Source organism: Barbus barbus (genome assembly GCF_936440315.1).
Source record: "Barbus barbus genome assembly, chromosome: 11".
NCBI lineage: Eukaryota > Metazoa > Chordata > Actinopteri > Cypriniformes > Cyprinidae > Barbus > Barbus barbus.
The window spans coordinates 2,269,073-2,292,826 of record NC_136739.1 but is presented as its reverse complement, the minus strand read 5'-3'; the positions used below and the strand labels follow the sequence as shown (position 1 = coordinate 2,292,826).

Below are 23,754 nucleotides of genomic sequence, written 5' to 3'. Positions count from 1 at the left end.
ATAAAATTAGTTGTTTACAAGCTGCTCTCTTCACTGACAAGCAGTTTGCAAGTTTAGTTTTTTACAATGGTAAATATCCACCTTATCCAGCACTTTCTGGTTTCGGTCTTAAAAAGTTGCTGACAGCTGGGATTCAGTGTGTGACTGAGTAAAGTGTCTGGATGAATCAAACTGAATCATAAACAATTTCAGGCCTTATTGTGTAACCATGTAATCAATTAGAAGAACAAACTTAACAAGTTTGGAATCACTAGTTCTGATTTTACAGAGCAGAAAACACACAAGATTATTGCTAAAATACTATAATTGAAACTAATTCTCAGGTTAGTATACAGTAATCACCACCATCAGACAAAACTGTCAGTAATATTTTACTGGGGCTCGTGCCCCAGTAAAACGGGACTAGCGACGCCCCGGGTGTGGAATGTCAGGATCTAAGCAGTTCTTCTGTGACATCAAGCTGCACAGTCACATGACCCGGGCTTTGATCCCTAGGCTGACAGAGAGAAAGTGTACGCGTGCGTGTACACAATTCCTGTCTTTGTCCCAGGACGGTACTCGGTACTGGATGTCGCCTCTCACATACTTCTGAATGTGCTATTACAGATTGCAAACCGCTGTAACACACATTCAACAAACCCCACACAACAACAGACCACTGTAGATCTCAAACCACCTTAAACCAGCACAAAATTTTTTTATATTCACTAATAAAGACTTTTCAGTGACAAACGAGATCTATTGTACAGACAGGTTGCTGGTGTCATATATTGAGAGATTATGCAAAATTAACCAATTATTTCATAATACAATGTAATTTAACAGTGGTCGACCGATATATCGCCAATGACGATATATCAACCGATATCTGTCATTTTTTCAAATATCGGCAAATAAGTTTTTCTGTTTGGCCAATGTGTTGGAGACGGGACCTTTATTTTGACGGCACGACAGACTTTTATTTTGAACACCCTGGGAACGGCAGCGCCTGAGCACACAGCGCTCACATTCTCCATCTTATTCACTGTCGTCATTAACAGTTCTGTCTAATACGGATAAAAGTCTGTTTAATAATCAGAAAGAATTGTTAAACAAAGGAATTAAAAAGTATAAAAATATAACGATTGCTTTTATATTATTAGTAATAGAAAGGCAAACATTGTAATGCCTTCAGCATTCAGCAAATGCGCATTAAATATCATTTAAACAAACCTTTGAATGACTAATGAACATTCAACTTCGACGAATTGACGAATTGAATGCGGACAGGAGGAGAGTTCAGCTTCACTGGAGACGTGCGATCGACAAACATTAAACTCGTGATTTCAAATTATGCTGCGCTTCATGCTTTTGACCACTGCCATATTCAGGTCATTTTCACTGTGTGCTGTATGTAAAATGAGGGTTACCTTGGCTTTATTTGAAAAAATATGATTCCCAATGAACACAAACATCCCAGAATACGGAGTGCCCTGTTGGTTACAGTGTTTACTTCCTTTTTAATTATATTTTTTATTAAATATTTATTTGTGAAAAATCCTTTGTCATCTAAAGTATAATTGTTTCTTTACACATTTATTTTTTTTAATCCATTTTCAAATTATTTACAATTTCTTAAATATTAATTAAAATAAATAAAATTATATCGGCTTTATATCGGCCATCCTAGATATTGGCATCGGCTGTCAAAATACCAATATCGGTCGACCCCTAATCATGACATATGATGGCTAATAGGGCTGAAAATTTTCATTTTCACAAAACAATATTGATTCTTAATTTCCAAGAATCGATCAGTCTAGCCTGTTTTCAGTTAATGAAGGAAACATTGTAGTGCACCTCTCATCCAATAAATCACAATAAGCTACTTGTGCTTTGTTACTTTTGACATAAAACTCGGATTTGAAATTCTGTCCATTTTATTGCAGTATTCAAAGAATATTAAAGCAATAAGCCCCAAGAAGTCGTGGTTTACAGTGAATTTATAACAGCTAAGGGGCATTGTTAGGCACAATGCGAAGCCTAAAACCCCCTTAGCTGTTATAAATTCACTGTAAACCACGGCTTCTTGGGGACTATTGGTTTTATAAAATGGTTATTCCATATACGTAGTAAGGTTTCACAAAATAAAACAGAACAAATGAAGTGTAATGATATTAATATAAACATTATTCTTCCACCAAACAATGTAGTTCCTCAGAAATGGTTGTGGTTGCAACAAAGTGGTTGCTGAGCAAAAAACAGACATAAAGCAGGGCTCCAGACTCATTCTTCCCACTGGTCGCACTTTTGCAACCAACTTTCTCAGTTGGTCTCACGAGCACATAATTTGGTTAATCAATGCATGCTGATGAACTTTTATCAACGTTTATAGTTATATGGTAACGAAAGTGTTCAACATTCAACCCGTTCTTTAGTATTTAGTTCGTTCAGTATTATTTGTGATTTAAATTTTGTGATCAGGAATTCCTTTTTTCGTGCGCTTTCACTTTCAAATTCGCGAACTTGGTGTCACATTTCACAAGTAAAGATAATTGTCTGTTTTGCTTATATCTATACACCTTTCACTTTTTAAGACTAAAACAAAAGATGGATTCATTGTTATTCTTAATTAAAAAGCACAACTACAAGAAAACAGTACGTTACAATGACAAACTAGCTTACATAACCTTTATTAACAAAAACAAATAAGACTAGGCATGGCAGGACACATCACATGCTGTATTACATACCGACTGAGCAAACACTGAGGAATCAAATAAATAATAATGTATAAAATTATAATTATACCCATAGCGTAACGTGAGGTAAACAGCAAAGATAACAGGGTTTTCAAAACAAAAACAAAGAAAATTCAAACTAAACTGGCTGTCGCTGACAGGACTTGCATGTTTATTTCTACAAGAATACCAACATGTTCACGCAGCGAGTATAAACCAGGCTCTACTCACGAAGCGCTCGCGCTGAAAGCGCCTCTCTTCATGTGATCAGTGAAATCTGACTCCTGCTACAATGTGCCGCGGCTCGGCAGCGCACGTTATATGAGGCAGATGCTTTGGAGCAGCGCAGACCATGCACTCGCACAAGTGCGACCACATCAAATTTTTACTCGCACATTCTCAAAAAAATGGTCGCAGCCTAGAGCCCTGCAAAGGTGTATGTTTGTAATTTTCAACAGCTTCGAATGCAGCTCAACCAATCAGAATCAAGGACCAGAACTATCCGTTTTATCCGTTGGCGCTGTTTAATGTCGAGTAACAAATTGTTGTAGAGCCTCAATTCAGCCCTCAATTGAGTCTGTAATCAACTCCTCCACTTCAATACCGGTTTAAGCATGAAATAAACATGAATGAACGTCTGATCTGAAAAGAGCACAACTTGCTGAAATCCATATCCCGTCTCATGTGATCTCTCAATCAGTGTTTCAACCACGCAAAGACGTCAATATAATAGCTTGTAAATAAATGTCATGTAATGTCATTTAACTTACCTCAGAATAAAACACGTTCGGTGACCATAAACTAGTTAATTTTTTGTTCTTGAGAAAATTTGGCATATACTGCACCTGATATATATCCAAAATAATCCATATCGAATCGAATATTGAATCGAAAGCTTGTGAATCAGAATTAAATCATGAGATTTGCGTCAAAATCCGGCCCATTTCTTTGATAATTTCTTCCACAGTTATCAGCTGATGCAACATCAAAAAGAGAAGATACTGCATCGTCCTAGCTAATAAATCAATTTGTCAGTAAATACTTCACCTGCTCATCTAAACTTACATGAATCTCATGCTGCATTGAAACAGTGCAGTTAATAAGCGACCAAACACGTGACAAAAAAGAAATCATTCAGTCGCATGGATGAACTTCTCACATAATGATTTGCACCACTGAATGCATTTAATGCACTGAAATGCTGCAGGCCCAGAAGTGGGCTTGCAGTGGGCAGGCATGTAGGCCAGGATGGCCCATCCTCCCCCAGGACACACAACGACACACTGACACTAATACGCTGATGCAGTGCGCTGACCCACACTGATAACATCACAGCTGCATCTGAGCAGAGAGAGTGGAGGAGGAGAGACCGTCCCACACAGAGCTGACCCTTCAACACTATGAGCAGCAGCGTCTGGAGAGGAAACGCCTCCCTCACAACAGCTCATATAGAGATGCTCAGGTGAACAGAGCCACAGAGAACAGCCACTCAATTATCCCACCTACGCATTTAAGTAGAAACTCATTAAAACACACAATGAAAAAAAATCAAAACATCTCAGAACATGCTCCAAATTAATGTCAGGTTGGCAGTCAAAATACCAAGCAAAAGAAATAAATCCCATGCAGTTCCCAAATGTATTAGCACAGCACTTTTTTCAGTACAAATTGTTATAGAAATCAAAGCACTTTATTCACACAATTCTGCCCGAATCAAAGGCGTATCCGTTGGTCCTTTTTTTGCAGGCTCATTCCCATGACATTCGACATGTCAGAGGATTAGATAACGTTGTAGCTGACACACTGTACAAAAGAAAAGTACAAAATGTACTTTTCTTTTACTCTCCTGGCCGTTGCCTTAGGTCCTGAAGTTTTGGGAGAGATGTGATTGTTTGAGTGCTAATTGTCTTGCGCGTTTATTACAGGGATTCTTGGCAGACCCATGTCTTAAGGTCAGGGGTGTGACAACCCATGTTGTATGTGGGCTTTTCCTCTGGCCGAGGTAGATGTTTGGATCCACCCTCCAAACCGATTGTTCTCCGAGGACAGACTGCACTTGTCAGAAGAAAACGAAGCGTTTGAGAGAGGCGGGGCATAGAGGACCTACAATAATGTACAGTATTTGAAAAATAATGTTTTTTGATCAATAAATCATGTCAACATATTCTGTTACACCAAATACACAAAAAATAATGATCTTTAAAAAAAGCATCATATGACCCTTTTAACAGGAGAAGGAAACTCATTCAGAGACTCATTCATTCAACTCATAACTTGAGAGTGAGTAAATGACCATTTTCATTTATGGGTGAACTATTCCTTTAATGTTAACAAAATAAAACATAAAGAGAAAAATAACTCCCTGCTCCTGACTGAAGAACTTTAATACAGTTCCTAAAGTTCAGCAGTAATAAAATAACTTGAAATTTTCAACAACTTTTCACATATCTTTTTGCACCAAATAGTTTCGATAACAGTATCGATAAAATGTAAACGATACCCATCCCTAGTGAGGCATTAGGCTAACTTGCAGCATTTACAATGCACACACTGCATGAAGGCTGTACATAATGTAATTTCATAACTCAGCAATAAAACATTGCTCAACGGAGTTATTTTTTCTGCTTTATAGGCCTTGAATGGTTAAATACACTTGTATGTGTCAAAATACCCATCTTTGCAAGTATCCTCGTAACCACAGTAATTTAGGTCTTAAATGAAAGCAAACAGCGGAGAAAGAAAACACATTTAAACCAGAAAGCTCTTAAAATGACAGCAGTCTAATATTCCTGCTGTCTTTCATTCATCTTAATCAAACAATAAAAGAGAAAATCTCACTACTCGACTAAGTCACTTTTGAAACTTTAAGAAGAAATGTATATTTAATTTACATAGTGAAGAATATGCAGCGTTTTTACACATTTGATTACTTTAAACATTACTTTTTTTTATTTGTTCTACTGTAGTTTTTTTGTTCCTGTTTTTTTGTCCTGCTTGTAATTAGTTTCTTGTTCTTTTTAATTGCTTACTGTTTTCTTGGCTTCAGTGAGTTTTTTTTTTTTTTTTTTTTTTATGTTAATTAATCAGTCAGTGATAATACAATGATTTGTGAACCTTAAATACATAAAACGTTTGAGTCAGGCATCACTAAATGTAAATATTGGTAGTTCAGTGAGTCAAATGCTTATGAATCAGCCTATGATGGTCACTCTGCATGCTTGTTTTTTTGTGCAGCTCAATAAACAGTTATCTTTCCTATGAGGAGGGAGGGAATTATCATCATATAATTCAAACAGGTGTATTATTAAAATAATAAAGTGTGTGTGTGACCCCTGAACTGACGTGGGTCTGCAGGGCAGGTTTGGGAGAGGCGAATGTCTGCTCATTGTTTCAGCTGCTTTTGTCTGAAATGAAAAGAGAGCAGGTACAGGAGTCATTTACCGGCAGGCCCACTGAACCACACAGGACATCTCTTGGTTTCAAATCGCACACAAATGGAGGCAGGGGTTGTGGGTAATTACACGGTAGCGTGCCCATTAATGACTGTTCAGCTGTGTGCTCACAGCACTGACCACAGAAGAAGGACACACTGATTTTTCAGTGATGACTCAAATAATTACACACTGAAAATGAACACGTGACGCTGATGACACATGCTAATGCACAGAGCTCACAGTTCTTTTCATCGGACGCCTCACCAGAGACCTCTTTCAACAGTAAGAGCTTTTCAAACAGGGTGTCAGACCGCTGGTGACGCTATCGACGTGACTACACTTTTCTGAAGCGTGACTGTGGCACAGCTCAACTGAAAGCAATGAACCTTACAGATGAGCTGAAGCAATAATCACTGTCAAAGGATGGGACGGGACCTGGTCTACGCATGCGCTGATTTGTGACTGCGTGTTTTGAGTTTGAGCTCCATCAAATTGGTTCTTTATCGTCTATTTTCTATCTTAAAAACTATTTTATACACTATCATTTTCATTTCTATAACGTGTGAATATATCCCCTATAGCATTCTAAAACAAAACCAATCGGAGCGCCTTGTTATCACTATTTTTATTTTGATTTCTCAAGTCTGCTATTAGCTTATAGCCCGTTAGCATCGGCAGCGTGGCTGCTGCTAATCTCGCTTAGATTGCTAATACTCTATTCACACACATTACCATTGTTTCACTGTTACTTGCTTAAATGGCGGATTTGTGTCTACCTTTGAGTGCAGGTGAGGACACATTCGAGCTGCATTCGGTGCAGCTGGAGCTGGAGGCCGTGGAGAAGCAGATCCGCGACCTGGTGGAGAAGCAGGCCCAGCTGTGAGCGGAGAGCCGCGCTGGAAACATCCCGGGCTGATGCTCACAAGTCCGGGGTAAGTATACAGCACGCTACTAACACTCCCACCACCTCTACTCCGTATGTTTCTCTGCAAAGACCCTGTGCACCCAGGACACGATCTTCCCAGATGTCCTTCACTCCGGCGCCGTTTTATTAAACAAAACTCATAAATAACTTCTTAAAAGTAAGGATAACCTCCAACTGGTCTAAAATCTCAGCAGCACACACACATCTATTCCAGAGAGAGCACAAGAAAGATGGAGTGCAATTAAATGCAACAGACCACTCCATCTTGAATCAAGCTCCTTAAAATTAACTATTTAAAATACACAGCGTATTAAAAATGTGATTGCATGAATCTAACCCCTGAACCCGCTAACTAGGGCCTTTACAAGATCACTAGAAACTAAAAACTTCCAAGAACAATCGGATGGAGCAGGACCAGACACTTCTGACATTGACTACTACCTTTCTAAGTGATTGGAAAGTTTTTTTTTTTAACTTGGTGACCAATAAAATGAGAGAAAAAAAACTATAGGCTTACATTGCATGATCACATCTGGCTGCAGTGTGTGTTTATATGGCTATTGAGAGTTGGGGTGGACTCTTGACTTGGGCCAGTAAGCATCTAGCATCCACCCAGTGATGGTTTATCAATCTTTAATTGCCTTAGCAATGCCCTGAGAACCAGCCACAGCACCTACATCTCATAATTGCAACATAGAAACATAAGTTTCAATATATCTAATGCTTTAAATGGATAGTTTGACTACTTATGAGTTTGCTAGAGTCTGAAAACAACACTGATGCGTTGTCATGTGAACATGCAGTCACGGATGTATCGCAGATGTGGAAGACTAAACCAAGAATCAAAGCAGCCCACATCGTCTCTCCTCCTACACACACAGACTCATCTCTCTTTCATCTTCACCAGGATATCAATGCAGAACCGGCCAAGATGAGAAATATCAGCATCTGTCTACCAGTACGAGGTTCTCTCTGTACTGCAGGAGAATTATGGCTCATGTCACCATAACTGCTGCCTGTCAGTACGTCAGACTGCAGCCGGTCTGATGACAAAGACTCACACAGAGAGAGAAAAAGGCATGTGGAAAGCAGTGTGTGGCTTCAGGAGCAAGAGTTTATGTGATCTGTGTCATTTTGGAAAACAGAAAATACATGAACTGCACAGGGATTAAAATAAGTACAGGACAGGTGCCAGTGGCTGTATAATTACTGCATCTGTTGTCGGGGAAACAGGGATTTAATGAAACCATCATTAAACAGAGTTAATTGACCTGGAACACAGTGAGCTGTGCTACACATGAGCAAAGTGTCTGGCTGATAGTGGTGGATATATACGGCACAGCCTCCTGTATGCACACACACACACCAGACACATAACACAATACACATTCTCCTCACAAAAACAAAACCTCACCACCATATTGACTGACAAAATGTTTCATGAAATTCAAGATCATGAAGCGACTTTAACATGAACCGGAAATGGGGGGGACCATCTGCACTGCGATTGGCTGGATTAGTTCCACCTTGTTATCGCGACACTCACACTACAAGATCAGGTGGCGATAATATCAAACAGGTTTGAAAATATCATAGCGTCTGTGACGCCTCAAGATGGGTTTGGATCCCGTTGCTGACCTGCTCATACTTAAACTTCAGCGACCGCAACGAGCACCAATTTGGCTGCGATCCAGGGGTTTTGTTGCAGACCTTGAAAAATCTGTATGCAACAGCAAAAACCAGCCAAAAGTCCTGTAGTGCGAGCTTACCATAAGACAGCACTGCTCCAGACAAATCTGTAAAATGTAAGGCACAACAGCTCCTATGAACGAGTCAATATCACAGACATCAGTTACAACAGAGGAGCACATTCTATATAACAGGTCACGTATCAAACAGCTGTGGACTCTTACAAATCCTGACAACAGACAGTTTCACTTCAGCACTCCCTCCATCACAGTCTCATTCTCTACTTCTTACCATCTCTGTCACTTTCTTTCTGTGTGCATGTGTGTGTGTGTGTGTGTGTGTGTGTTTGTGTCTCTTGCTCTCTCTCTAGCCAGTGTTTGCCTGCCTGTCCCTGACACTCTGTCTATTAATCTGACCTAGTTGGTTGTCTGGTTTCTCTGGCCTGAGGAGAGGGCAGCACTGCACCATGAAGCTGGAGGACAATTCACAAAAGAAACGCCTGCTTGCCTCTTTTACATCTCACTAAATTCACAAGAGGGGTGAAGCACAGAGTGTGGAGGAGGAGGAGACAGAAAGAGCTGACTGCTGAGCCTGGACACAGCTCCTCCATCTTCTGAGATGCAATCACTCTCAGATGGTGAATAACTGCACACTAAAACGTGAAATATGGGCCTCGCTGTACTTTTCCCAAATGGCAACAAACATCTGATTAACACTCTAAATGCCTCATTGCCATTAATGATGCAATCAAGATGACTAAGAACTGAAAAGCTTCCCTGAGATTGTTTAAAAAAAATTATATGATAAACAAATGACTCTAGTATGTGTTTGCACAACATATTGTATCCACATCAGTTATTTGCCTCAGAGTAGGGTGATATGGACTAAGAAAAAAAATCCCCAATTTTTACAAAATATCAGATTTAAGATTTAAATAGATTTTTTCCCCCCCTACTTAAAATCAATCTGCCGATGACAAAGAAATTGTTCAAAACAAGTTTTAACTTTATTTTGTTTTGATTTTACCTGCTGGGATTTGATCTGAATTTCCCTCTTGGGGTTAAAGTGAGTTCAGAAACAACAAGCCAAAAAGACAAGATGGCAGGCCCTGCCACTGTAAAAAGTGAAAATGTAACTTAATGTAATATAACATAAAACATAAGATTACGTGACCCTTTTTGATAAGTTTTCTTTGAACACAAGTTTAACATCTTGCTATTCAGTAGATAGGAGGTAGTTATGATAAAGTGCAAAGTGCAAACAAAACATTCAACAGCATTAAATATCAGTGACTGTTGGTTGTTTTTTGGCGGGACGATGACGAATAGTTTGCAGATCCTCAGCACCACTGACAAACATCTGATCTTGTAAAATGTGTGGTAAGTACTGCCGCTCCATAGAATAAACAGTGCATGCGATCGCGAATCTCGAAAGTGAAAGTGAAACTAAAAAGCTATCGTGCATTTAAAAGCAGTTTCAAAGCCAGGCATAATCATTGATGCCCGCAATTTTATATACAATTACCCAATGATAAAACTGTGAGAGAAAGTATTCTCCCATCTCGTATTTATTCCATTTAAGGAGTTCCGTAGTACACGTAATTTTCTTACCGTACACGGTATTGGGATGCAGCGGATTGCGGGGGGGGACGCACATGCGCACTGAAGTTATTTAACAGTAATCAGTTTTTGCACATGGTGGCAACACTGTTACGGGCCGTTGTTTAACAGTTGAAAACGAAACTAAAGAGACGGACATCAAAATAGCTGAGACTGCAACAACAGACGCTCACATTGACAAGCGCTTGTGAGGGCGAGAGGGTATGAGACAGCTCAGCTTTGGTTTAAGAGTTAAAAATTGTTATCAGTCATGACTTAACCGGGAAAAATAGAGCAGACACTGAACATGGTTGAAGAGCGCGTTCGCGTACAACTTCAAATGGAGTATTCTTTGAAAGGCTGCCTTCGACTGTACGCATACGCTAGCGTACGCATAAAAAAGCGAAATAACGTTAGGCCTTTAAGATCTTGATGTCTATCGTCTATTAGCCAAACCCTATATGGCGAATGCGCGGGGGAGGGCGGAGCTTATTCGGAACTACGGGAGCCTAAAGGGGAGCATCGGCGGATGTTAAAGAGAAAACCGATTTTCATTCAAACAGATCGACGTAAACTACACATTCAAGTTAATCGATAAAATCGATTTATCGCCCAGCCCTACCTCAGAGGAGCCTACAGGAATTTATCTGAAGGAACACACAAAGGGGATTTGTTTATCTCAAGCATCTTGTAAGCAAAGAACTTTACTTTGACTGGTTTATCACCTGAGAACACACAATACACAGAAAAGAAAAAAAGCAGACGAACAAAGCGAATATTTTTTCTCCAGCAAGTAGTCACAGAGTTTACCCTCAAAGAAAAGAGTCCTAGTGCCAGGAGATGAAAGAAAGCAACTGCCATCCAGTCCATAAAAGGAGAGGCATTCTTCTCCAAGACTCAGTCTGGCATCGACTTGACAAACTATCCTCTGTGATAATATCCTGGTCATAGTACATCCAGTGCAGTTCAACATACACAGACCCATTCTGTGAATAAATAATTCAATCACACACTCCGAGAAGATAAATCTGAGGGTTTATTACAGACAGTTTCAACCGGTCCACCCCCACTAGAGCGAGCATGGGCAGAAAACCACTTTTAACACACTTCATTTTGACGTCTTTCAATCATGTTCAATTGTCATGTGGCACAGACACCATTTCTGCATCCATCATGTTTACGGTCTAATTACGGCTCCTTCTGGAATGACTGTCCTGCTGCTAACGAGCGCAGCATGATACGTTGTACAAAACGCTCTGAGAAAAATAGCACTGAAAATGATCGGCTATTACTGATACATCAATGGCCAGTTTATGATCTACTGAAAAGAGCAGAGTACAAAGGCTGCGTGGTTAGGACTGTCATCATTATCGAGATCAAGAACAGGGAATCTGCAGAGTTTTTAATATTAAATTCAAGACTTTAAGACCTTTTAAAGACCTCCACATTCAGAACAAACCCACACAATCTCAAAATATATAGTGTATCCTAGATACTTTATTAAACAGGCTGGGGAAAAGCGCTGAGAGTGGCAAAAAGTTTGGTCATTCCTCAACTTTATGAAAATATTGAGCGAAAAACACTGGGCGACAACCAATCGCTGTGAAAAGAAGATGATATAACGCAGAGTATAAACATCGTTTTTATTGGCGTGTTTTGCCCTAAATTTGACATGCTCCAAAGCAGTGGCGTTGTAGCATTGCCAATGGCAACAGGCAGCTGCTGACTTGCATTTTATGAATCATCAAGTACTGTTCTACTCAAGAAAAATTATCTACATCTTGGAAATTAACAACAAATTTTCATTCTGTGGTGAACTATCCCTTTAAAACCTCTTCACAACGAAAGTTACAACTTTTTATGACCTTTAAGAAACTTTGTAAGGACCCTTGGAAACCCTGAAGGTCTGTAAACTCAGTATTGTTGCAATGCAGTGCAATGCCATACACAGTTTTAAATATGTTAAATGGTATAAGAAATGTCTTAATTATAATTTCAAGAGGTCTTACAGTTGGGGAGGGAAAGACGAGAATGGCGATACAGCTGGATTAAACTTCAAAAGGCAATGATGTCATTGAATAAATATGAGCGCTGCACGTTTCAAATCAAAACACGACACGGATGTATTTATGTGAATGTATCTGAAGGGAACCGACTGTCTTCAGAAACGTGTTGGTGGCATTTTCATTTCATCTGACCTATAATGCCTGATAAAGCAGCGTTTATGAGCGCGATGTGTTCTGGAAGCCGCTATATTAAGCCGCTCCTGAAGCGCCACCTCGTAGCAGAAGATGAATTGGCATTTCCAATTAGCCTTTCTTGTATGGTCAGATAAATGCAAATATCGACCATTGTTTTTAAGCAGCAAACACAGAGTTGTAAATGAGAAAGAAGTTAATGTGCCTTCTAAAAATCTAAACAATTAGACGGTAATATTTATTCATTTTAATTTAATATAATAATTTATATGCTTGATTTATCCTTTTTCATAAAAATGGTCTAAGGCTGAAATGCTGTTGTATAAGATTTTGTGAAATCCTGTATCTGAACTGTAAATCATGTCATTTTATGGCTTAATACTGCATGTTAGCATAGACGTTGTCCAACCCCGCTCATACGGTGTTCATTTTACTTGTGCAGCTCTTAAAATGGGTATTGTAAAATAGTGAAATCAAATTCCTTCCTTTGTATTTGTTGATATTTGTGTATTGAAAATATTTTGATTGACGATTAGACTCCTATCTGACTTTCTATATTTAAAAAAAAAAAAAAAAAAAAAAAAAAAAATTATTTGGGCTAGTTAAAAAAATTCAGGCTACCAAAATCTGAAGAGTACCTGCCCGAAGGGCTACCTGGGATTTAGACATTTAGCGAGCCCTGCTGTCTTTTGCCAAACCATCTTCTCAGGGGAATATGTAAAACTCTGCGTCTTCTCAACTTGGAATAGAAGCCAGGAGAAAAGTGTGTATCACATTATCTCCATGGCTACCATTAAAACAAACATTCTGGAAGGGCGTCCCCAGCTTCCAAGATTCCATTAGAATTCAGAGCGGACCACTCATTTCACATCCAAACATGGATCCAATTACAACTGGGACTCTCCTCAGCAAGAGATAATCGAAACAAGCTGGAATGACCTGGAATGAATACAATAGCACACACCTTAAACACGTGAAAAACTTCCCACAGGCTTGTCATCTCCATCTTTCTCTCTATAATCCAAGCACTGACACTTAGCTGATGTTCACAGACTCAAATCTGACATGCAGGCCCGGAAAGCTTGCTTGAGGGAATGAAAGCAAGCATATGATTTTGCTGATAAAGATAAGCAACTGATGTGATGAGTCTGACATCTCTTTAATTAACAGAGATAATAATCTACACAAGCACATAACCCTGACTCCTCCTTCCTTATCCTTCCTTTCAAGCTCTGGTCCAAAACCTATGAGCTACCTTAGAATAGCATTTTTAGGCATGATAGGGACTAGTGGTTGAACGGATCATAGATCCACACGGACCAAACCCATGGTTCGGCACACATGTGATCCACAGATTAATTGCTAAATTTAACCATAATAGAGTAAAAGTTTATTTGTATGCGTTTACACACACAAGTGATTTTAAACCATTCCAGTGTAAGAAAAGGTTAAATTGAACGCTGTTTTCTATGTTCACACACAAAGCGTGCACACGCAGACAGGTGTGTTTCAGACTGCGTGCGAACACCTGAATCCTCTTTCGTATCTCCTTCACTCCTTGCCTTTGAACTGATACATAGACGCATAAAATTATGACAAAATACCGATCTCGGCAATAATTCTGGTAAATGCAGTCTGTTATGAACGAGAAAGAAAGCTGAGAAAGAAATCGGATGTGTAGCATTACATTGGATCCATGCATCAGGTCTTAAAGGGGCAGCAGACTATAAATACTGCTCATGCTCATCAAAAACAAAACATATTTTTGAACAAGATGAATCGATATTTAATTCCTTATCTTATTTGTAAAATTGTTCTATTTATCCATGTTTGTACTTTGTTTGTTTCTTATTTTTACTGGCTATTCACTCATCTCTTCAAGGATAGGAGGCATCAAATTTACGCCACTTACTAAAATTGTTCATTCAAATTCACGACACCACTGCATGTATTGTTTACAAAGACAATCCCATAACGCAATGCAACAAGCTCAGTTGAAAAAAAAAAACCCATCCCAGATGGCAAACATTAAGCATCAATAATTTTTTTAATGTTTTTTAAAAAGACACAATTAAGTGACAGGAAATATATTTATAATATTACAAACAAATGCTGTTCTTTTAAACTTTCTATTCCTGAAAACGAAGGTTTCCACTGAAAATCTGCATATTAGAATAAATCCTGAAGGATCACATGACACTGAAGACTGGAGTAATGGCTGTTGGAATTTCAACAAAGAGATATAATATTATATTTAAAAATATATTCAAATAGAAGATGATACTATTTCACAATATTACTGTTTTTGCTGCATTTTGATCAAATAAATGCAGCCTTGGTGAGCATAAGAGATTTCTTTCAAAAACATTAAAATATCTTATCAACCTGAACTTTTGAACAGCTGTGTAAATGGACTATTTTAGATAATATCTGTATGCATGCAAATTTATGATTTTTATGAGTATCACACCATTAACAGCAAACACTACTAAAGTAGTAGGGACTACTCGCAATTGACTTCAGTAGTGTTTGCTGTTAGCAAATATGCTTCATGTAAATATCGTTATTTGTATCAAGCACACAACTGCTACCTATAGAGCTCCAAATGGTCACTAACGAGGTGCTGTTTGAGTTATACTAATCAGGGGATGTTTCCAAACGCAATGGTGGCAAGTTCCATCATTACCAATATAGTTCAATGTAACTTGTGAACACAGTTGGCTAGTGATGCTTTTGGAAAACACAGTGATTTAAGTCAGAAAAGTGAGCATGTACTAAACAACATTTTTTAAATTTTAATATAATTTCCCATGCACATACTAAATATGATGTTAAATATAAACGGCAGTGTTATACATCTTTAAATTAGTTGTCAAACGATTAATCATCATTAATTGCATCCATAATAAAAATGTATGTCTACATAATATTGTGTGTGCACTGTGTATATTTATTATGTACATAAATACATACATGCATTAAAAGTATTTACATGTTTATATCCATTTTATCTATGTGTATAATTTATATTATAAATAAACAAATATTTTATATATATAAATGTAATATATTTTTCTTATAGATAGATACACACACGTTTTATATATATACATAAATATACAGTACACACACATATGTAAACAAACTTTTATTATGGATGCAATTAATCATTTGATATCAATATATATGTATATAACTTAAAGATGGTGTAATGGTATGCTATTTACATTCAATTTAGCATATGTGCTCTATATCAACCATTCACCCTGCTAAAATACGGCATCATCCATCAAAAATAAACTATAATGGTAGACCCCTAAAACTGACCCTAGTGTGCATCACTGCACTAAAACATTCATTTTAGTGCATTAACATGTAATTCAATGCAGATATGACAAGTGTGCCAAATATTAAACAATTCCTGATCACGACTGACATGAGTGTTCAAGCACAATACAAAGTGATTTACACTTTACAGAAAATCTGAGTTCAATAAACCTGCAATGACATCAATATATGTTAATCAATATATCAATATATCATCACTTCCAATGAGCCTGTAGCAGTCTGTCAGTTACTCTCGCGTGGAGAAACAGAAGAAAGTTCATGTAATCACTATATCGATGCGCTACAATCCCTGCAAATCTCTCGCAAAGTAATGTTCGCTTAGTTCCCAGCCTCACCTTAGAGTGCTATAAACTTTCCCGGCTGATCTCAACAAGGGAACGCAGAGGTTGCATGCATGCATTTAGTAGTTGGTGCTCAGCTTCAACAGATGATCAACAGCCTGCACATAGACACTAACAGCTCCGTCTCCACACATCCGCTCCAGCTATGCGCAACGCTTCGCCCGCTCACCTGTACGTAGTTACTTTCGCAGTATTCGGCGACTCTTTCAAGGTTGGTGAAGCTGTCCAGTAACGCTCTGCGACCCGCTGGGATTTCCTCCTCCAGCAGCATCTGCAGCTCCGCCATCTTTACATCCCTCCTCGCGCAACCAGCGACAGGAAGTACAGCGGCTTCACCTCCCGCAGAGTTTGGGGAAAGCCATGGAAGCGCGTTCACCAATCCTACTATGCTCAAGAGATTGCGTATTAGATTAGTGACGTTGCGCATATAATATAATATCATTTAACATTAGCATATATTCCATAACCATACCATATTCTACATTTAAATATGAAAATATACACTATTGGTTAAAAGTTTGTAATAATTCAAATTATTATTATTTTAAATTAGGTTCCAAAAGCGTGTTTTCGTAGCGATGCAATAGAATAATAATATATCATCATACCATAATATCTGAAATATTATTACAAACATTACTGTAAGATATTTTTAAATGTGAATTATTCCTGCGATGGCAAAGTGTCTTTCAATCTATAATGCGGATATTGTGCACAGTTATCAGTTATTAATGGTTATTATTATAAATCAGCTGCTTAATAATTTCATAGAAACTGTGATGAAATTTCAGAAGAACAGAATCTAATTGAAATAGACATTTTATTGTCATTTTTCAACTAATAAAATGAATGTATAAAATATACCTCAAACTTTTGAATGGTAGTGTATCTTAGTTTCTACAAAAAATATTCAGCAAATGTTTCTTGAGTTATTTTAAAATGTATCAATATGAGATATTAATATTGATCAAATAAATGCAGCCTTGGTAAGCATAAGTTAAAAAAAAAATTGATAAATAGTGTGTATGAATTAAAAGTTACACAATATTTATTTTATTTTGGGGTTGATTTAACCAGCGATCAAAGCATTACAGTATGATATAATAACAATGTTTGACACTGTTATTAATAATCATGAAGCAGCAGATAAACTATCCTTTATCACTATGTATTTCTTCCTCTCATTCCTCGTTTTTTTCCTGACAACAATAACGTATATTTAATTCTAATGAATTATCACACATACTATATGCTGAAAGAATGCATTACTCTTCATCTACTGAAAAAATGAACTTTTCTGTCTCGCATTCCTTTGGTAACTGCGCCCCCTGTGTTGTCATAACGTTACAGTTATCACCAGGAATTATTTCACTCCTTTAATCTCTAGAAATAACAGAATTAAAAATCGATTTGTGCTATGACTTGTGTTTGTGTATGCATGCTCTTTAATCATGCATTTAGTTGTAAAGGGGTGTATTTGACATAAAACATCAAGTGATCGACAGGAGTGTCCTACATTTATTTGCATTTATTAATTTAGCACACACTTTTAGTAGCTTTTATCCGAAGCAATTTACAAACTGCAAGTGATACCTGAAGTATGCAAAACAATACTTCTGATAAAAGTAGCTATTTAAACAACATATTGTTGAATAATTATATTATAAATTCAGTTCTTATGAATCCACAGACATGAAAAATCTGTTGTAAAAAAAAAAAGAAGAATTCAACACACCACAGGACTATTTTAGTCGTACTTCTAAAATATACACACTTACAAGATCAAAAAAAAAGGGAAACAGGAAATTTAACAAAAATGTTTATTTATATGTTTACATAGTTATTATCTACAGTATATAACAAGCTCAATAACAAAGTAATACACAAAACAATGTTAATTTCTGATCATTGCTAAATGTAAATCATGTATCAGTGTTTCAGGTCGCCAGCTCATTTTTCTCATCGTGACGTGGATACTCCTCCACCTCCATCGCCATTAAAAACTCTGACAGTAAAGACAGTACTTATGTTAGGATGTGGACTATAGAGGAATAAGATAAGTGACAATAGACACATGAAGAGGAAAAGACACACATGCATTCTGTATAGATCTACTTACCTTCAGTGTAGTCCATGTCTGGTCGTGTGGCAACAAACACCCAGGCCAGACCAACCAGAAGAGCTACCACCAGGTTTACCACAATCCAGGGCTGTAGAATCTGATGTTCTGAACCCGGGGGCCTAAACAACAATCACTGCGTGTGATTTAGTGAAGTATTCAACCTTGTGCTACAGATCAGTTTCACTTACAGAAGGATATGTTGATTGTTGCAATACTGTTTTAAGGATATTATGTTGGATTACATTACGCCTATAGCTGGACAAACTCACCAAAGCGTTTCATTGGCGGTGGGGTAGAGATGTATACGATCACTGGTCATCTGTTGGCTCAGAGACAGGATGAGAGCAGCAAAGTATACTAGGACAAAAATCACAGGAGGTTTACTAAAAATATCTTTGTGTCGTCAGGAAGTGCTATTTTAGTCTTGAGTTTTTTATTAATATTTTGAATTTGTTTATATTTTTGTTTTAATTTTACTCTATGTTTAAGTAATTTTGTTGTGTGTGTGCTTTTGTAATTATTAGTCATTAAAATGTCTATATAGTTAAAGTGATAGTTCACCCAAAAATGAAAATTTGATGATTATCTGCTTACCCCCAGGGCATCCAAGATGTAGGTGACTTTGTTTCTTCAGTAGAACACAAACAAAGATTTTTTACTTTTTAATTTTTTGCAGTCTGTCAGTCATATAATGGCAGTCAATGGGACTCACGCCTTTGAGAGTAAAAAAAACATACACAGACAAAACCAAATTAAACCCTGCGGCTCGTGATGATACATTGAGGTCTTAAGACACAAAACAATTGGTCTGTGCAAGAAACTGAATAATATTTATATAATTTTTTACCTCTGATCCACCGCAGTGTCCAACTGTCCTGAGCGTGTTCACAACAGCCGGTGTGTGACGTGAGCTCTTAAGACCTCAATGTATCGTCACGAGCCGCAGGGTTTCATTTGGTTTTGTCTGTGTGTGTTTTTTTTACTCTCAAAGCCGTGGCTCCCATTGACTGCCATTATATGACTGACAGACTCGGTTTGAGTTAAAAATCTTTGTTTGTGTTCTACTGAAGAAACAAAGTCACCTACATCTTGGATGCCCTGGGGGTAAGCAGATAAACATCAAATTTTCCTTTTTTGGTGAACTATTCCTTTAATTATAATAACCCTGTGCAGAGGTAAGTGTTGTGTTGATAAAGTGTATAGATTTTCACTCACAGAAGGAAGCAAGAGCCGCTGGATCAAGAGTGAGAAATCCTCGAAGAGCCATGGAGGCTTTGGCCAGATTCACCCTGATGTAAAGAGAACATTTATTTTGTCAAATGACATGAGCCACATTTCCAAACACTCAAATCAAAAAAATTATACAACAGATAGTTCTGCAACATTCTCTTATCGGTTGTCTTGTAAGTCAGGGATTCAATCTTAGTGCAGATTTTCCCAAACTGGGATTTGCAAACACATAGTGGGCTGATGAAAATTTAATAAAAATAATTAAATCACAAAAATGTAAAATGAAAACAAATTACTTTAAAATAACCATTAACTGACATGCAAGAACCAGGTTAAGGCTAGAAGGGATACAGCTGCAGCTACTGGGCTTGCGCACATCAATATAGTGTAATTTTTGTCACACTGTACAACAATAATTACTGTTTTTGAAAGGGATAGGTTTAGGGTTGGGGTAGGTGTAGACATTAATAAAGCACAATCTAATAGGTAGAAAATGTAATTTATTATTAGTTTCCGGCCGTAGCTGTATCCCTTCTTGCCATAACCCAAGAACCATGATCATGCAAAAATATTGTTAAAGTATTGAAATATTAACTTAAAATCTCAATATCAAAGGGGATGAGCTGACAAAAATGTATGGGGATCCCCAGCAAAAGCACTTGTTTATTGAACTGGAATCAATATATTTGCTCACTGAAATACAATTTTAATGCTTTGAGTATGATTATGTATTGTTTATGCTTATATTGACACTTGTGTTCTTACTATGCGTCCACACACCTGTCAAAGGCAGACACGGTGCTGATGGCCAGCAGGAGGTAGAGCAGAGACTGTGCTGGGTAAGCCAGACCGTGGTACTGCTGGAGGAGGTTATGTAGAGTGGTCATCTGCTCTCCAGCTAACACATACACAACAATGATATTCCACACCGCATATCCAGCCAGAAACCCATGAGAGAACAGTCCAATGATCCTACACCAAAAACAACAACCATTTCAACAGTCGAGTCCAACACATAACAATCAACAAGCTCCAAATAGAAAACCACATGAAAAGGTCACGGTCATGATGAGTACTAGACAAACTCATGAAAGCTGTTAGACCATTTGAGATCATCTCCCAACCAAAACCCACATGAAGCCGCTGTGGACCCTCATGGCGACATCTCGTGTATTCCACACAGGCCTGACTTCCATGTAGTCCTCCATATGGTCACGGGACAAATTCAAACGATCAGTCGCCTGGAAGCGGCCTGGGACAGAGGTATATTTATCCTATTTTAGTGGCTACATTTATATATAATATACTTGTCATAATACCGCATATATATATATACTGTATATATGTCTTTGACATAAATCAGATCTATAAATATAGGATCTGCGATAATACAAAATATGAGATTTTTTTAGACATTAAGGATTTAATAACTAATACACTGGCAACAATTATAGGGACCAATTCTCATTGTTAAATAGTTGCTTATTAGCATGTCTATTATTAACATGTTAGCTGTTTATTAGTACTTATAAAGAGCATATTCTGCATGACCATATTCTACATCACTAAACGTAACAACATCCTTACTAACCATTAATAAGCAGCCAATTAGGAGTTTATTGAGGCAAAAGTTGTAATTAATGGTATGTTAATAGCGAGAATTGGACCTTAAAATAAAGTGTGGCCAATATAACATTGTTAGCATACAGTATATTTATGTATAATGATAGTATCATTACATATATATATATATAACATGAAACTCACGGTTCTTTTCTACAAACACTTTTCCGATTGGATGACTGTGGCCCAGAGGGGCTGAGAATAGAGAGCGCTGACATATGGGTGCGTGCACATCAGTGATGATGTCATCCTCCTCCACGCCGAGCTCATTATGAGACTGGTTTTCCATCATCTTAGCCTTCCTTCATAAAGAAGTGCACATTATTCTCAGTAAAAAATGTAATACAATCACAACTTCTATGAAACTACTTCATTTAGATGCATGTACTCTCACCTTTTTCTCTTGCTTTTTCTGGTGACTTCTTCATCATCTGTATGAGGCTCTTGAACATCTCCATTTGGAAAGTCTTGTTGTTCACTCTCATCTTTTAAAACAATGAAATCAAGAACAATTAAACTTAAAAGAAGTAACATCCATAAATGAAATGCGAATATCATTAACATAAGTTATTTACCAAAAGCATGTGCCTTCTTTTTCTTCTTCTTCTTCTGTGGTGGATTGTCCTGAGGCTCAGGGGTCAGCGGTTCTCTGCGGCTCTCCAGATCCTCCATTTCTAGAGCTGGCTCGGGCCCTGCTGTTGTTTATTGGGTATTATAGAGACAAATGCTGCAAGATTCTACATTTTTATACATGAAAGAAAAGAAGCAACTACTAAATATGTGCAGTTTTGTGTGGGTATTTGAACTATTCCACTGGCTACCTGCAGAAGTAGCTGTTACACCAATGGACTACACTTAAATAGCCTTCATAAGAATGTATTTGCCCAGCAGCAAACACATAATAAGGTACAGTATATGATACAATATCACTAGTGTTTGACAGATAATAGATAAAAAATGCGATCTTGTTCAAATCAAATAAGGCATTTTAAGTGCAATTACCTTGTGGTTCCTCGACTTCATTGATCTCCTTTTTGATTTTCTTTTTCTTGGGTTTGACACTTGGCATTTTGTCTGTGTGAAAGGTAGAAATAGGACAGTACAGTTACACTAGTCCTTTATCAGAATCAGAATTTTCAATATATTAGCAATTATTAGATCAGATTAGAAATCCAAGTACAACAGAAACTATTACAGGCTTTGGGGTTACTAAAGGTAAGCCAAATAATATAATTTTATTAAAATTTCCTGTTCAGATGTTCAACAAGGATAACTGACCGCTGGCGTCTTGACGTCACACACCCGAAAATCAGGACTGAATGGAAACAAAACAAAGAAAATGAGACTCACTTCTTTCAGCTGGAAGACAGTGTGGAGTGTTTGTGTGAGCATACAGTGCGCGTGTAGCTTTAAATTAGCCTTATGCTGGATATAGCACTTTACTGAGAGAAGATTATGAGGCCAGTAAGGTAAACAACACGGATTCTTTCTGCTTGACTCAAGCTCTCACTTTTAAACACTTAGCAAGTCAAAGACAGTAAGCAAAATCACTAACGAGAAACATACAAATACTGTAAATAGAAATTAATAATTAAGAAATTATTATTACATAAAATAACAGATCTGTCTCTCAAACATCTATCAATCAATCTATCAAGTAAGAGATATCTGTTATTTTAGTAACAGTTTATCCAGACCATGCGAGTTTAAGTCAATTGTGATCACGTCCAGTGCAATGTCTGGTTATACCAGATTATAAACAGATCACATGGTCACACAGTAATTATGTAAACACATATGACACTACATACACAAGACAAGAGTCCAGCAGATAAATAACTTTCATATGTTAAGGAGATGAATGGTAAATTTGAAAAATGGGACTTCAGTGAAAGTCTATCATGTGTAAAAGTCAGTACAATACAGTTTTATATTACCATTCAGATCATATAATATAAATTTATAACTAATATTCTACACAGCTCAAAACAAAAATACATGAATTTTACACATTAGGTTTAGTAGGCTAAGGCTCAGAAATCCAGTGCTCTTTGTCTTTATCTTGACCACATATCAGTCAAAGGTCACGCTGCTTATCTTAAATGACTGATGCTAAGGATCTGCTATAATCCTGTGTGGCATAATTTACCGTTTGTTTTCTTCCCATTCTTGTCTGGCTGGAGTCGTGGCGCAGGAGCTGCTGGTGTGAGATGAGGAGAGTCTTGGCTGTGTCTTCAGGCGGTCTAATCCTGGGTTTAATCCTCACAGACCTGCATCTGCCAAGGAGGGAATTAGTGTGGCATGAAAGAACCACACACACACACACACACACCATGACAAACCCCTTATCTACACACCATTAACTACAGCTCTTACATCATACACATTTATCCTGCATGTTTAATTCTTTCTTTTTTTATATATAAAAAGCACATACACAAACAAAGTGAAAATAATAAGTGCACTCAGTGCTACATTTCAAAACATAGATTTATTTTGAAAAGGGATTCATTTCTCTCTCTCTCT

At 37.5% G+C, this 23,754-nt stretch overlaps 2 protein-coding genes across 9 annotated transcripts in view; both read right to left on the bottom strand.

The window, feature by feature from the left end:
* Positions 1-16,575, bottom strand: part of LOC306876886 (abl interactor 2-like) — a 32,421-nt gene extending 15,846 nt beyond the window's left edge. For 6 of the 7 annotated variants that reach the window (XM_079428333.1, XM_079428334.1, XM_079428328.1 and 3 more), the window contains exon 1: positions 16,423-16,560. In XM_079428333.1, the coding sequence (XP_079284459.1) occupies positions 16,423-16,539 (117 nt within the window). In that variant the 5' untranslated portion in view covers positions 16,540-16,560. Of the gene's footprint in view, positions 1-16,422 lie in introns of all 7 variants that reach the window. The other variant, XM_079428331.1, reaches the window with a different exon arrangement.
* A 1,178-nt stretch (positions 16,576-17,753) lies between these two features.
* LOC306876993 (transmembrane protein 237A-like) lies at positions 17,754-23,550 on the bottom strand. 2 transcript variants are annotated; one of them, XM_079428496.1, is made up of 12 exons: positions 23,378-23,550; positions 22,507-22,543; positions 22,231-22,302; positions 21,804-21,923; positions 21,623-21,713; positions 21,373-21,530; positions 20,740-20,857; positions 20,386-20,577; positions 19,591-19,664; positions 18,645-18,732; positions 18,373-18,494; positions 17,754-18,258 (listed from the first exon to the last, which is right to left on the bottom strand). In XM_079428496.1, the coding sequence occupies exons 3-12, from the start codon at positions 22,295-22,297 to the stop codon at positions 18,191-18,193; spliced, it is 1,098 nt and encodes a 365-aa protein (XP_079284622.1). In that variant the 5' UTR covers positions 22,298-22,302; positions 22,507-22,543; positions 23,378-23,550; the 3' UTR covers positions 17,754-18,190. The 2 variants fall into 2 exon arrangements, 1 of the variants encoding a protein (XP_079284622.1); XR_013784861.1 differs by having other exon boundaries at positions 18,063-18,258; positions 18,373-18,508; positions 23,378-23,472.
* Between the last annotated feature and the right edge of the window lie 204 nt (positions 23,551-23,754).